This window comes from Lepus europaeus, chromosome 10, assembly GCF_033115175.1.
Source record: "Lepus europaeus isolate LE1 chromosome 10, mLepTim1.pri, whole genome shotgun sequence".
NCBI classification, from domain to species: domain Eukaryota; kingdom Metazoa; phylum Chordata; class Mammalia; order Lagomorpha; family Leporidae; genus Lepus; species Lepus europaeus.
The window spans coordinates 814,569-829,803 of NC_084836.1; the positions used below are offsets into that span (position 1 = coordinate 814,569).

At 59.2% G+C, this 15,235-nt stretch overlaps 1 protein-coding gene across 4 annotated transcripts in view; it reads left to right on the plus strand.

The window, feature by feature from the left end:
* Positions 1-15,235, plus strand: part of BRD1 (bromodomain containing 1) — a 44,799-nt gene that overhangs the window by 14,783 nt on the left and 14,781 nt on the right. For all 4 annotated transcript variants that reach the window (XR_009866929.1, XM_062202655.1, XM_062202658.1 and 1 more), the window contains exons 3-7: positions 4,172-4,328; positions 8,283-8,414; positions 8,498-8,626; positions 9,033-9,345; positions 12,011-12,271. Coding sequence is in view for 3 of the 4 variants with exons in the window: in XM_062202655.1 (XP_062058639.1) it covers positions 4,172-4,328; positions 8,283-8,414; positions 8,498-8,626; positions 9,033-9,345; positions 12,011-12,271 (992 nt within the window). In the remaining variant the exon portion in view is untranslated. The remainder of the gene's footprint in view (positions 1-4,171; positions 4,329-8,282; positions 8,415-8,497; positions 8,627-9,032; positions 9,346-12,010; positions 12,272-15,235) is intronic.

A 15,235-nucleotide genomic window follows, 5' to 3' on the forward strand; every position in this document is an offset into this window, starting at 1 on the left:
TCTCCCTGGAGTTCCTCATGTCTCCTTATTTCCTGTTTCAGTTGCGTTTTACTTTTCCTGACTTCTCTCCAGGGTCTTAGCGCGTCTCGGGCAACCTTTGTCCTTCTCTTCAGTTGTCCTTCGGTCAGGGTCTGACCGGTTTCAACATTCTCCTGTATATGTTGCAATTTGTGCTTTTATATCTTAGTCATCTCAGACTACGTTTTTACTTTACAGTTTTGCTTTTTGGAACTGTGGAGTGCTGTTTCCTTGGTCCTGTGGGGCTGTCCTCGCACTGGTTTGATGACTGTACGAGCCTTGTGGTAGTTGCTGAAAGTGGCAGGTGTGAGACCTGCAGCTTTGTGCTTTTTCTTCTTTTTTTTGACAGGCAGAGTGGACAGTGAGAGAGAGACAGACAGAAAGGTCTTCCTTTTTGCTGTTGGTTCACCCTCCAATGGCCGCTGCGGCCGGCGCATCTCGCTGATCTGAAGCCAGGAGCCAGGTGCTTCTCCTGGTCTCCCATGGGGTGCAGGGCCCAAGGACCTGGGCCATCCTCCACTGCCTTCCCGGGCCATAGCAGAGAGCTGGCCTGGAAGAGGGGCAACTGGGATAGAATCCGGCACCCCAACCGGGACTAGAACCTGGTGTGCTGGCGCCGCAGGCGGAGGATTAGCCTGTTAAGCCACGGCACCGGCCCTAGCTTTGTGCTTTTTCAACACTGTTTTGGCTGCTTGGGTCCCTTGAGATTCCATCTGAATTTCTGGATGGCTTTTTTGTTTTTGCAAAAAAATTAATTGAGATTTTGATTGGGATTGTGTGGAATGCTGATCGCTTTGGTTTGTGTTCTCTCCCTGACAATTCTAAGACACATTCCTGCCCGCGCTCCTGTGTTCACACTGTGGAGTTCTCATGTTCACGTAGTGATGGGCAGCCTGGGCACTGGACCTGCGTGAGGACCCCGAGGGCGGTCTGGTGCTGGAGTCCAGTGACTGCCCCTTGTCTCAGAAGTTTTCCCCCGCCTCCCCTGAGTGGGCACAGCGGCCGCTCGGCTCTGGGCTCCTCCCACCGCAGCCTCCAGGGACGCTCTGGGTTCTCTGATCTGGGGCTTGTTTGCTGAACTCTTGTATCGGGTAGGGGTAGGGGCTCAGGTCTTCACAGTCAGGAGCTGCTCTGCTTTCTCTATGCCACTTTCCTAATTCTCAGTTCTTCAAAGTCCCCAAGGTAATCTTGAAAAGCAGCTGGGCTGGCACTGTGGCGTAGTAGGCTAAGCCTCTGCCTGGGGCGCCGGCATCCCATATGGGTGCCAGTTCATGTCCTGGCTGCTCCACTTAGGATCCAGCTTCCTGCTAATGCACCTGGGAAAGCAGTGGAGGACGGCCAAGTTCTGGGGCCCGGCATTCACATGGGAAACCGGGGAGAGGCTCCTGGCTTTGGATTGCCCAGTTCTGGCCATTGCGGCCACTTGGGGAGTGAACCAGTGGATAGAGGACCTTTTTCTCTGTCTCTCCCTCTCTCTGTCTGAAACGCACTTTCTCTCAGATAATCACATAAAATCTTTCAAAACAAAACAACAAGAAGACCTCCTGCCTTGTGGCGTGTCCCCGACTTTCCTAGGAGCTCACAGGGCAGCCCGTGCCTGTGGAAGGTCGATGGCCTGGTTCTGTCAGCCACTCCCTGGCTGTGTTGCTGATGCATTGCCAGAACCTGTGCTCTGAGCTCGCCATGTCTGTGTCAGTTGTGTCTGATGGTCTTCCGGGGAAATACCTTGTGCAGTAGGTGTGCGGGGGAGGCCTTGAGGGCCCTGTCAGTGATGGTGTGTGTAGTCGGTGATGGCGTGTGCATAGTTGGTACCCTGTGCATAGTTGGTGACGGCGTGTGCATAGTCTGTACCGTGTGCATAGTCTGTGACGGTGTGTGCATAGTCCGTACCGTGTGCATAGTCTGTGACAGCGTGTACATGGTCGGTACCGTGTGCATAGTCTGTGACAGCGTGTGCGTAGTTGGTGATACTGTGTGCATAGTCTGACAGCATGTGCATAGTCCATGATACCATGTGCGTAGTCTGACAGTGTGCCTGGTCTGTGACAGCATGTGCAGTCGGTGACAGCGTGTGCCTAGTCGGTGACAGCGTGTGCATAGTCAGTGATAGCGTGTGCATAGTTGGTGATAGCATGTGCCTAGTTGGTGGTACCGTGTGCATAGTCTGTGGCAGCGTGTGCATAGTCAGTGACAGCGTGTGCTTAGTTGGTGACAGCATGTGCCTAGTCGGTGGTACCGTGTGCATAGTCTGTGACGGCGTGTGCCTAGTCTGTGACGGCATGTGCCTAGTCTGTGACAGCGTGGGCATAGTCTGATAGCGTGTGCATAGTCATAATGACATGTACATAGTGATGGCGTGTGCACAGTGATAGCATGTGCCTGTCAGTGCAGCATGTGCCTGTCAGTGTAGCATGTGCACAGTCGGTACACTGTCTACGTCTCTGCCTCTCAACTAGATGAAAACAAACAGACATTCAGAAGTGTTATTGTGGGTGTGCTTGTAGTCACCACGGTCACCATCCGAGTCAAAGGACGGGCCTCTGCCAGCACCCAGCCCCTCTGACGCCTCCCGCATGCTGGAGCAGGCGCTGTCCTGACCTGTGGGGCCTGGCTCGCCTCTGCCTTTGTCCACAAGCACGTCAGGTGCCTTGTCCTCGACACCTCCTCTCGGGGCTCCTCTCTTTCCCTTCCAGATCTTGTATGTGGCTGGGCCTGTGTGGATTGTGTGCCTGTGGCGTGGGGCTAGCTTGTTCTGCCCTGCACTTGGGGTGAATGGCCGGAGGCTGCAGGTCTGAGGCAGCGGCCTTGGTGACTTGGGAGCCTGCTCCTCGGGGCTGTGTCCTCTAGGCAGTGGCGCCTGCTGTCCTGCCCGTCCTGGGGCAGCTGGAGGGCTCGCTCTAAGTGTGTCTTATCAAAACCTTGCTGCTCACGGCGTCCAAAATCCGTCGCTTATTTATGAGCTATGAATCTCTATAAGTAAATTGCCTGCCAGCGTTTCTTTGGACATTCACATTGTTAACAGAAAATATGCTCGTGTGTGTTGCCTCGTCCGGTCATCACAGTGCCCCGAGTGTGTGTCTGGAAACCTCTGCGGCCTGTTGAAATGCACTGCGCTGTGCAGCGTGCTGCAGCCACGAGGTGACCATGGCCAGTGCGGCCCAGCTGCGCATGTGGAGCCTCCTGTGGGCTGTGGTCAGGTCCTGCGTGTCACCCAGGGATTGCCACCCTTCCGCTGCACCTGGGTGGGCAGTGTGTGGGTGCCCTGGAGCGCCTGGTGCCTGCTCGTTGGTCCGGAGCCAGTGTGCAGCCCCACAGCCCCTGGGTGCAGCGTGTGGGTGCCCTGGAGCGCCTGGTGCCTGCTCGTTGGTCCGGAGCCAGTGTCCTGCCCTGGCAGAGCCCCAGCAGGGCTTGGTGTGGAGCTGCCCTCTGGAGTGGCCGTGTTGAGGCAGGGCCCCTGTGCCTCCTGCAGACCTCAGCCAGGGCACATTGGGATTTGCAGCTGAGCACGGCAGTTCTCGGGCTTCCGCCTGAAGCTTTTCTTCCTTGATTATTCTGTGAAACCTTGACTTAGATTCTTTTAAAAACGTGATCTTCAGATTCCTCAATTTCTGAGCAGAAACGCTGTGTTTGCTGCACCCGAGGCGCTCGTTGTGTTTTGTGTACAACTGGGTTTGTGACTGCAGTGGCCTTGCGAGGCAGCTGATGAGCCGGGTTTTTGTGTTTGGATTTTCCCCCGTGGGCAGGGCCCTGACGAGATGGGGGAGCTCGGGCTGCTTGCTGCCTCGTAGTTTTGCCGCTTGGCTTCTGTGGTGGCTGGAGGGCGAGGTTTCCGGGGGAGACGGCTGTTCCAGTGCAGACCGGCCGCTGCATCTTCGTCCCGCCCGGCACCAGCAGCCACGGGGGCTGAGCCACAGCACCTTGCCAGCATGTGTGTACCGAGAGGGACACAGAGGCGTCAGGACGCTTCATCTGGTAACCGTTGTGGTGAGTCGGAAGCGGAGGAAGTCTTCAGTAGTTGGAGCCGTGAGCTTTGCTCCCGTGGCACCGGGAGCAGGAGGAGTCGCGAGCAGTAGCGTGTGCACCGTCCGTCTCGTGTCCATGCTGTGTCCCACGTGCTGCTTCCAAGCCACACTCTGAGTTTTCTGTGTTGTAGACTGAACAGGATTGCAAACCAGGTGGCCATTCAGCGGAAGAAGCAGTTTGTGGAGCGAGCCCACAGCTACTGGCTGCTCAAAAGGCTGTCTAGGAACGGCGCCCCCTTGCTGCGGAGGCTCCAGTCCAGCCTGCAGTCCCAGAGAAGCACGCAGCAGGTACGTGTGTCTCCTGCCCCCCCAGCCCCTGAAGACCCCTGCTGCAGCTGGGCTGAGCTCACCCCGTCCCCGACTTCTCCATGTGCCCTGGGCTGCCGTGTTGGTGCGGGCCACAGCCACATCTGTGTCCAGGGCTCCTGTCGCCCTGTGTGGCTGATGCAGTGTTGCTTGTGTGGGTGCTCTGCCAGCTGGGGCGGGGGGGGGGCGCTCGGGAAGCTGCGCCTGTCTCGGCTTTCTGACACTGAAGTGGGGCAGCGGGAGGGGGGGCTGATGAGAGCCGGCCCAGGGGCAAGGAATGCTGTCTCTGCAGGGCCCTGCTCCGAGGCTGGATTAGCGTTGGCCACAGGGGCTGGGGAAGCAGTCGAGAGAGGCCAGGCAGGCAAAGAGAATTTTAGTTTTTTAAAAGAACAAATCTCAAAAATCCTCTTATCGGCCGGTGCTGCGGCTCATTTGGCTAATCCTCCGCCTGTGGTGCCGGCACCCCGGGTTCTAGTCCCGGTTGGGGCACTGGATTCTGTCCTGGTTGCTCCTCTTCCAGGCCAGCTCTCTGCTGTGGCCCGGGAGTGCAGTGGAGGATGGCCCAAGTGCTTGGGCCCTGCACCCGCATGGGAGACCAGGAGAAGCACCTGGCTCCTGGCTTCGGATCGGCGCAGCGCCGGTGTGGTGGCCATTTGGGAAGTGAACCAACGGAAGGAAGACCTTTCTGTCTCTCTCTCTTACTGTCTAACTCTGCCTGTCTAAAAAAAATCCTCTTATCATTTAGTGGTTAATTTGGGTTTATGGAGCCATCTGATACTATAAAACGGTTCTGAAAGAATGAATTTAAAAAGTAGAAGTTGGCTTCTGTATTAAGTCACAGAAGAAAGTGAAAAGAAAGATGGTTCTCGTGCCCATTACCCAGCGTGCACGCTGGCATCCTGTGCCAGCTGTGTTTTGTGAGGAATGCCATCCGTGGCCTGGAGGAGACTGGGAGGGTGTGGCAGAACCCTCTGCTGCCTCCTGAGTGTGAGGTGGAACCAGGAACTCTGGGCCCAGTGGACGCCAGTGTGTGGAGGTGTGGTCCAGGGGCTGCGCTGAGCAGGTGCAGCTCAGCCCGGTCAGGCGCCCGATGCCGCTGTGCTTGCACCTGGGGGCCGTGGGCCTGCTGGGTCGGGCAGGATCAAGGCCTTGTCTTTGCTCTGGTGGTGGAGGAGAAACAGGGTTGCAGTGGGAGGAAGCTGAGAGTCCAGACCTCTGATCTCGTGCTGGGCTGCAGGGGGCTCTCCTGAGGCCACGGCGTGAACCATGGAGGAGCAGATACCGGCAGATTCTCTGAAAACAGACTGCTGGGGTCGGCGTTAGGCTCGGTGGTTAAGACAGAGTCCTGACCCAGCCTCTCCCCCACCTGCTGCTGTGCTCTGGGTCCCTGCCACCCACGGGGGAGACCTGGAGGTGCTCCCAGTCTGGAGCCCTGCAGACCCCTGCTGAGCTCCCAGAGCAGATGGGTGGTCTCTGTCTCTCACTTGAAACATAAAAACTAAATGTTGATGTGGCCACTAGGGCCACCTCGGGAGCTTCCCACACCCTGGAGCTCCGCAGTGAAGGGAGAGGCCTGTGGCAGAGGGGCCGTAAGGAGCGACAGACCCAGCCCAGCTGCTCCAGCCGTTGTCTGGATGGGCACCCTGTCAGCAGGGTGAGGCTGGGTGGTCACCCACAAGACAGCCACAGGCAGATGATGGTCGGGGCCAGTGGGCCCTGCATGGGTTTGTGTCTGTTACACTGGCGACACAGCGTTGGAAACTGGAACGACATCTGGGCTGATGGGGGCCTCCGGGTGGAGTGACTGGGGTCTGCTGCAGTGGCTGCCGAAGCAATGGCTGTGCCTGGAGCAGGCGAGGGGTGGGGGTGGGGACTGCCCTGCCCTGGGGAGTGGGTGTTTAAGGCTTGGTGTGTTTTGGAAGTAAATAGCACCTGATGTTCGAACGTAATTCTCCTATGCGTTTGGGAGTCTGATCTCAGCCACGCTGGGGAGCAGGCAGGCAGGGTCCTCCTGTGCTGACCTTCTGGGGACACAGGGAGGTGAGGATGACCACCTGGCCACAGCGGCGCGCAGGGCTCCGCGGGCCCTGGGTGACTGGGCTGACAGTGGCGTCCGTCGTCTGGCCTGCACTCCCTGCTCCCAGCACGCGGCTCTCCTTAGCAGCAGGCAGTCACCTCGTGGGAGCCGCTGCACTTCTGTCCTACTCCGGATCTTCCAGAAGGGATCTTTTTTATTTAAAGATTTATTTATTTATTTAAGAGGCAGAGTTAACAGAGAGAGGGAGAGACAGAGAGGTCTTCTATCTGCTGGTTCACTCCCATTTCCCAAATGGCTGCAATGGCCGGAGCTGGGCTGATCAGGAGCCAGGAGCTTCTTCCAGATTTCCTGCGCGGGTGCAGGGGCCCCAGGACCTGATCATCTTCTGCTGTTTCCCAGGCCATCAGCAGGGAGCTGGATCGGAACTGGAACAGCTGGGACTCGAACCAGTGCCAGTGTGGGTTGCTGGTGCTGCAGGCGGAGGCTTAACCCACTGTGCCACAGCGCCAGCCCTCAGAATGGATTTTTATGTAGGAAACAGACGGATTCCAAGCAGAGCAAGGAGACTTGGGTGTTTCTGAGGAGGTGGGTGCCTGTGGCACAGGGTCCTTTCTTCTTGAAGCTGCTGGTGGGCGCTGTGCCGCCCTTCTCTGCCATGACTGAGTCAGGGATGGAGAGCAGGCCCGGGATGCTGTGCAGGTGCCTGTCCAGGCCGCCGGGCCCCACGTCCTCTGCTGTTTGCAGGAGCCTCCCGCAAGCCGACGGGCAGGGAGTTCTCAGGTGCTCCCGGGAAGTAGCTTTCTGAGGCCGCCTTTGTGGTCCCCGGGGCTTCGTTCACGCGGTGGTGCCGGTGCCGGTGCCGCCCGAGCTCTCGGCAGCTCCAGGACGCAGGCTGACCCTGCGCCTGCTCCTCTGTGCCTGCTCATGCTCGGCTCCCTCGGGAGCTGCTTCTGTGCAGCTCCTGGCCCGGGGTACTCCCCTTCAGAGCCTTGGTCCTCTGGGAGCCTGTCTCTGGGCGGCTGTGGCATCCTCTGAGGGGCGGAGCAGTCCAGAGAGGAGGGGGTCTCGGGTGCCAGGAACTGAGGGCACGGGGCGGGGCCAGGCTCCCGACCAGGCTGCTTGCTCACCTTACGTGTGCCTCCCTGTCCCGTTGCATCAGGGCGTCATCAGGCACCCCTGAGTCAGGTGTGGCTCTGCTCTGGAGGGGGCCCTGCCCTGTGCCTTGTCCCCCACGCAGAGGGCTGGGTGTTGGCTTTGGGCACTGGCTGCGTGGAGGTGCACGAGGACTGGGCAGTGAGAGAGGAAGTGTGAGCGGGGAAGTGCTGAGGGTGTGGTCGTGGAGCCGGGACTTCCGCACAGCTCGTGGGCTCCTGTCTGTGGGCGCCGCAGCCCCACCCTGCCCCGGGAGGACCCTCACGTGACCAGGCAGACTCTGGCCTGCTGGCTGCCACTGTCCGCGTCGTGGTTTTGAAAAGCGACTCTGCTTTTCTTCTGATGATGCCGGCATGGGGACAGGCAGGGCACGTGCTGTCCTGGGCGCTGTCCTGTCCTTCAGGGCTTCAGACGCGCCTGGGCTCACGTGGGGCTGCTCGCCCAGCAGGCAGTGCCCTCCACCAGGGTGAGAGCCCGTCAGGCCCTGTGGTCGGCCAGAATGTGCTCCACCCTGACGCCTCTGCACGCTTGGGTTCTTCCCGGCCGCTGCCCCGTCTCCGGCTTTCCTGGAGGTCAGTCTCTGAGGGGCCCGCCAGCTCCTCCTCTGGTTTCCGCCCTGCTGCTCGCCAGGGTGGGACTGCGTGCCGCAGATGGCCCGGCGTGCACCAGCCCGCCGGCTTTTGCCTGTGTGGTGCGGAGGCCTTTGGTGGGAAGAGCCTGACAGGAGCTTTGATCCCTTTCCTCAGAGAGAAAACGATGAAGAGATGAAAGCTGCCAAAGAGAAGCTCAAGTACTGGCAGCGGCTGCGGCACGACCTGGAGCGCGCGCGCCTGCTGATCGAGCTGCTGCGCAAGCGGGAGAAGCTCAAGCGCGAGCAGGTGGGACTTGGGGGCGGGCCCCGGCCCCGCACACCTGGCCCTCGCCCGTGCGGGCCCGCGGGGTGACGGTGCTGTCCCCGCAGGTGAAGGTGGAGCAGCTGGCCATGGAGCTGCGGCTGACGCCGCTGACCGTGCTGCTGCGCTCCGTGCTGGACCAGCTGCAGGACAAGGACCCTGCGAGGATCTTCGCCCAGCCCGTGAGTCTGAAGGAGGTGAGTGCCACGTGCGCCTCATGTCTCCCGTGTGACTGTGGCCCTGTTTGGTTAGTAGGGGTTAACTAGGTGGAGATGGTCACCTCTGTTCTTAATTTCCATTTTTATTTCACATCTGTTTTTAATCATGGAAGCAGAGGTATTTCGTTGTAAGAAATTGAAAGTGTGGTGGGTGCACTTGGGGCCCTCTGCCAGCCATCACCTGCTCGGGGCAGGTGGGTCAGGAGGGTCCCCAGGGGCCTGTGGCTGGAGTCTGGTTGGCTCAGTGCTGCGGCTCGTTAGCTGTGTGAGGGGCGTTGTGCTGTGTGTGGAGGGGGAGGGGCTTGTTGGGTATATAGAGTGATGAAAAACAAAGAAGGAATCCTCTGTTAGTTTGTAAGTGATTATTTTTCCTCCCTAAACTTAGGTGCCAGATTATTTGGATCACATTAAGCATCCCATGGACTTTGCCACAATGAGGAAACGGTTAGAAGCCCAAGGGTATCGGAGCCTCCCTGAGTTTGAGGAGGATTTCAATCTCATTGTGGACAACTGCCTGAAGTACAACGCCAAGGACACCGTGTTCTACAGAGCCGCGGTGCGGCTGCGCGATCAGGGAGGTGCTGTGCTCAGGCAGGCCCGGCGTGAGGTGGACAGCATCGGCTTGGAGGAGGCCTCAGGGATGCACCTGCCTGAGCGGCCCGTGGCGGCCCCTCGGCGGCCTTTCTCCTGGGAAGACGGTAAGAACCGGGCCCCACGCAGGAGGAGCCGGGAGGATGCCCTCCGCACACGGTGCCGACGTCACGTGGGAAGCGCGCCGCAGTGCCGGAGGAAGTGTGTCTGCCCGTGCTTTCCTTCTGTCTGCCGTGCTCTGTGCCCTCCGTGTGGAGCCACTTGGGAGGCTGGGCAGCCCCCGTGTCCGTGGTGCAGGCTCCGTGCCTGGGACAGGCCTTGCTTGACTTCTGAGGTGTCTCGCAGGCTCTTGGCAGCTGTGTTTTAATTTTTATTTTATTTTATTTTTTGACAGGCAGAGTGGATAGTGAGAGAGAGAGAGACAGAGAGAAAGGTCTTCTTTTTGCCGTTGGTTCACCCTCCAATGGCTGCTGCGGCCAGCGCACCGCGCTGATCCGAAGCCAGGAGCCAGGTGCTTCTCCTGGTCTCCCATGGGGTGCAGGGCCCAAGCACCTGGGCCATCCTCCACTGCCTTCCCGGGCCACAGCAGAGAGCTGGCCTGGAAGAGGGGCAACCGGGACAGAATCCGGCGCCCCGACCGGGACTAGAACCCGGTGTGCCGGCGCCGCAAGGCGGAGGATTAGCCTGTTGAGCCGCGGTGCCGGCCAGCAGCTGTGTTTTAAAATTAAAAAACAGAAACAGGGACTCTGGCTCCTGTGTCTCCACCCTCTCGGTGGCTTGTTCCGTCCTGGACTCAGGCAGTGCACCTGAGACTGCCGTGTTCTCGCTCACATCGTCCTTGGGAACCAGGGCTGCCCTCCTGCTGAGCCCACGCGTGTGCTGACTTAGCACCCGGGAGAGCCCACGGAGCGCCTCCAAGCACGGTTTCCCAGCGACAGTGGCTGGCGTGTGTGGCCCACTTACTCAGGGCCCTGTGCCTGCTCTCTTGCCCTGTCCTTTGTCCTGATGCGTCACTGGCCAGCTGTGTGGCCTGGCTCCTCTGTCTTCGGGTGTGTCCTGGCTGTTCCCCGCCCGTGGCTCTGTGGGCTGTCGCTGGCCTGCAGGTGGCAGGGGTGTGCAGGATGTGTTGTGCATCTCTTTAAAGATGACAGCACATTGGTTGTGTGTCAGAGTAATGTGTCTTGGAGAAAACCAGAGAGAAACACAGGCTCACACCCAGAACTTGGGCTCTTAGCAAGCACCGGCAGAGCAGTCGCTGTGCGGCTGTGGCGCCCACCTCTGTGGTGGGCATGGGTGGGCCCCCTGAGCCATCCCCCTGTGGCTTGGCCCTACATCTGTGCCAAGGGGGTTGTTGGCTGCCTGCCCTTCAAGCAGGGAGCCCTGAGTAGCCCTGGGGCTTTGGGGTTCCATTGCTCTCGCACAGCCTGGAGAGTCCTCAGCCCTGGGCAGCGCCCCCTGGGGGCCTCTCATACTCACCACTTGACCGTCCTTGAACAGAGTGCTGGTGCCTGTGGAGAAGGGGCTGCACAGGTGCGGAATGAATTTCTGCACCAGGCGTCGTGCTGATGAGAAAGCTAGAGTGTTTGGGTCGGGGGCGGCGAGCCAGTGCCACACTGTGGGTGCTGCTGCAAAGCCGCGTCGGCGCTGAGCCTGCCCAGCGGCCCCTGCCCCTGCCCTGAGCCCCTGACCCTGCTGTGACCCCGCGTGTCCTGTGGGTCCTCGGCAGACACGGCTTGGTGCGGAAACACTGGGTGTCGTTTGTGAAGCTGCGTTTGAAACGATGGCCTGGGCGTGAGTCTGGGGTCTCTGTGCTCCAGGACGTTTGGTTGTCTGCTGCTCCTGAGCCTCGCTCGCTCCGTGGTGGAGACTGGCGCCAGGGCAGCGCTGGACCCTGGCCAGGCGGCTCCTGCGTCTCTAGCCCGTCTTGCTCTGCTCTCGTCCCGAGCCCGGTTTCCTTTCTCTTGTTCCTGCTTTTATTTTTGGATAGCTTGAAGGAGTAGTTTCTTTTCTTGGTCACTGCTCACTGAAGTAATTTGTGTTTTATAAGTGGTGATGTTTCATTGAAAATGAGATGGTAGAGACTTCGGTCATAAATATGCCTGGAATTCAGTGGTTTTCCCAGTCACCAGGGACCCAGCAGCTGAAGGCTTGAGCCTGGGTGCCATTCGTGCTGTGCACGGAGCCAGCACGCCGGCCGAGGTTTCTGTTGGTCTGTGGTGTGGCACGCACCTCTGCCGGCTCTCTCTGTCGGGCTGCCTGCATGGGGCACCTCGCTGGCTTGTTCCCACGTGTCACCTGGTGCTGCCTCTGCTGCCGCCGCTCCGCAGTGTGCGGGCTTGGCTGCGGGAGTAGGGAGTCTCCGGGGGGCAGTTTGATGTCCTGCGGCAGTGGCCCTGAACCTCCTGGATTCAGGTGTCCTTGAAGGCCTCCGCTGGGCAGGGCCTGTGCCTTGGCTCCTTGACCAGGGGAGATTCAGAAGGTGGTCGAGTGGTTAGGTGTGTGGTGCAGCGTGCTAGGCCGCCGCTTGGGATGCCAGCATCCCACATCGGAGTGCCTGGTGTGAGTCCTGGGCCTCTGCTTCCAGCCCAGCTTCCTGCAGGTGACACCCTGGGGGCACAGGTGACTGCTCGGTGCGTGGGCTCCTGCAGCCCACGTGGGAGAGCAGCACGGACGGTTGTGGGAGTGGGCCAGCAGCTGAAGGAAAACAAATGAAAACGAGAGTTTGGCTCTCCGGTGCGGTGTCTGCTGACTGACAGTGTGTCTTTGACTCAGTGGACAGGTTGTTGGACCCGGCTAGCAGGGCGCACATGGGCCTGGAGGAGCAGCTGAGGGAGCTGCTGGACAAGCTTGACCTCACCTGCGCCATGAAGTCCAGCGGCTCACGGAGCAAACGGGCAAAGCTACTGAAAAAAGAGATCGCTGCTCTTCGGAACAAGCTGAGCCAGCAGCAGGGTCAGTCCCCACCGGCGGGGCCCGGTGCTGGGAGCTTTGAAGAGGACGGCGCTGCCCCAGGGCTGGAGCCTGGGGAGGAAGGTAAGCCCGAGGTGGTGGGGCCGTGCGTGTGGTCAGGGCCCGGGCGGTGCTCTCTGGGGGCCTCCGGTGTGTGTGCCCTGAGGTTCGCACAGCCCTCGGTTGGTTGACATTCTGACCGGTGTTTGGTTTCTCTGTAACAAGACTTCGCAGTCAGGCGGTAAGCCGCGCAGTCAGGGTCTCCCCCGATTCCAGCTGTGTGCACACCGCTGTGCGCGTGGCTCTGAGCTCGTGTTGCGCTGTTACTGAGACGAGTTAGGACACGGTGTCGTGTTTTGTGTACCGAACGAGAGCCGTTTCGTGACGCAGGCTTTGGGAGACGCTGTTGTCACCGAGCCACTGCTTCCTCGTGCTCGGTGGGCCCGGCCTGATGCCTCATCGTTGCCGTCGCGGCGGCTGGTGGAGGTGGCATCTTGGTAGGTGAAGAACGCCCAGGAAGGAGCCGGGTAGCGGGGATGTTTTCACGGATAGACACAGAAGCCGTCCATCGGTAGGAGAGCAGCGGAGTCCAGGCAGAGGCTGGCCCTGGCGGGGGCCGTCTGGTTGGTGGGCCGCAGCGAGTGTGGGCAAGTGGGAGGAAGCCGCTCCCGTTCTGCACCGGCCTCTCGTCGAGGTTACGTGGGACGGCACGTGGACAGCGCTGCCCCTGCCCCTGCCCCTGCCGGCAGCCTGTGCTGCAGGCCCGAGTTGTTTTCCTGGCATCCTCACGGTGAGAACAGCAGAACGTTAAAACGAGACAGATAATCGTTCTGCAGGTTGCTGCTTTGTAAGAATGGTGCCAGCAGGGCACAGCGTGCTGGGCGTCCCTGTTGGTGCTGCCTCCTGCCCGCGTGGACACGCTCACCTGCGTGCCCCGCCCTCAGCCGGTCCCTGTGGGCAGGTGTGGAGCTGCCCTGTCTCTGGATGTAGCACACCATAGCGCTGTGGGTGCTCCTCCTCAGGCCCCTCATGCTGCTCTCACCAGGGGAGACTACACATGTTTTCTTTTAGAAAATTACCTCCTGCCGGTGCTGTGGCTCACTTGGGTAATCCTCCGCCTGCGGCGCCGGCACCCCGGGTTCTAGTCCTGGTTGGGGCACTGGATTCCGTCCCGGTTGCTCCTCTTCCAGTCCAGCTCTCTGCTGTGGCCTGGGAGGGCAGTGGAGGATGGCCCAAGTGCTTGGGCCCTGCACCCGCGTGGGAGACCAGGAGGAAGCACCTGGCCCCTGGCTTTGGATCTGCACAGCTCCGGCTGTAGCGCCATTGGGGGGTGAACCAACAAAAGGAAGACCTTTCTCTCTGTCTCTCTCACTGTCTAACTCTGCCTGCCAAAAAATAAATAAATAAATAAAATTACCTCTTATACATTTAGCAAGGAATGCCTTTGTTTTTTTAAAAAAATGTTTTTTAAAGGATGTTTATTGAAAGACAGATAGAGAGAGGGAGGGAGGGAGGGAGGGATTGATTGATTTTCCAGCCACTGTTTCACTCCCCAAGTGGCTGCAACGGCTGGGACTGGGCCAGGTCAAAGTCAGGAATCAGGAGCTCCATCCAGGTCTCCCGCGTGGGTCAGGGGCTGCTTTCCCCGGGGCATTAACAGGGAACGCGATCACAAGTGGAGCAGCCGGGACTCCAGCTGGAGCCCATACGGGAGGTTGGCACTGTAGGTGGAGGCTTAACCTGTGCCACTGCACCACCCTCAATTTCTTCTTTTTAAATTATAATTATTATTTTTTAAAGATTTTTTTACTTTGAAAGAGTTACACAGAGAGAGGAGAGACAGAGAGAGAGAGAGAGAGAGAGAGAGAGAGAAAGAGGTGGGAGGTCTTCCGTCCGCTGGTTCACTCCCCGGATGACCACAATGGCTGGAGCTATGCCAATCCAAAGCCAGGAGTCAGGAGCTTCCTCCGGGTCTCCCACACAGGTGCGGGGGCCCAAGGACTTGGGCCATCTTCTGCTGCTTTCCCAGGCCACAGCAGAGAGCTGGATAGGAAGTGGAGGAGCCGGGACAGGACAGGCGACCATATGGGATGCTGGCACTGCAGGCGGTGGCTTTACCTGCTATTCCAAAGCGCTGGTCCCTTTAAATTATTATTTTTTTAAAATGTATTCTTTAAAAAGAATACAAGAGAGAGGGAGAGGGAGAGGGAGGGAGTTGGGGGGGGGGGAGGGTATCTTTTCTCTGATAGTTCACTCCTCAAAAGGCCGGAAGCTTCTTCCAGGTCTCCCACGTAGGTACAGGGGCCTAAGCACTTGGGCTGTCCTCCGCTCCTCTCCCAGGCCAACAGCAGGGAGCTGGATGAGAAGTGGAGCAGCTGGGACTTGAACCATTGCCCATATAGGATGCCGGTGCTGCAGGCTGTGGCTTAACTCGTACCACAGCGCCGGCGCCGTGGCTCAGAATTCCTGTTTATTGCTTTCTCGTTGTGTGCCTGTTTTTGTTCCAGGTTTATGATCGCTTTGCGTTTCCGTAGCGTAAGAGCCAGGCTTTAGAGCTTCCCTGGGTGCTGGAGGCCGTACCACGGAGGCTTCGCCCGAGTGCAAAACTCTGCCTGTTTTTGCCCTGCAAGCCTTGTCTCCAGCCCACGATGCTCTCCTCTGCATGTCTCTGAAGGGTTCATTGGGCCTCTGGTGGGCCGAGCTGTCCACTCTGTGGCCTGCTGAGTCCAGGGTGGTGCCACTGCCTGTTCCGTGGGCTTAGCTTTTGTGTGACCCGGTATGGAGTCCTGTTCCCTGCTCATGCCACCTCGCATGGTTGGTTCTTGGTCCCTGGCCCCCTTCTTCTTCTTCTTCTTCTTCTTTTTTTTTTTTTGACGGGCAGAGTGGACAGTGAGAGAGAGAGACAGAGAGAAAGGTCTTCCTTTGCCATTGGTTCACCCTCCAATGGCCGCCGCTGCCGGCGCACTGCGCTAATCCGATGGCAGGAGTCAGGTGCTTCTCCCGGTCTCCCATGGGGTGCAGGGCCCAAGCACTTGGGCCATCCTCCAC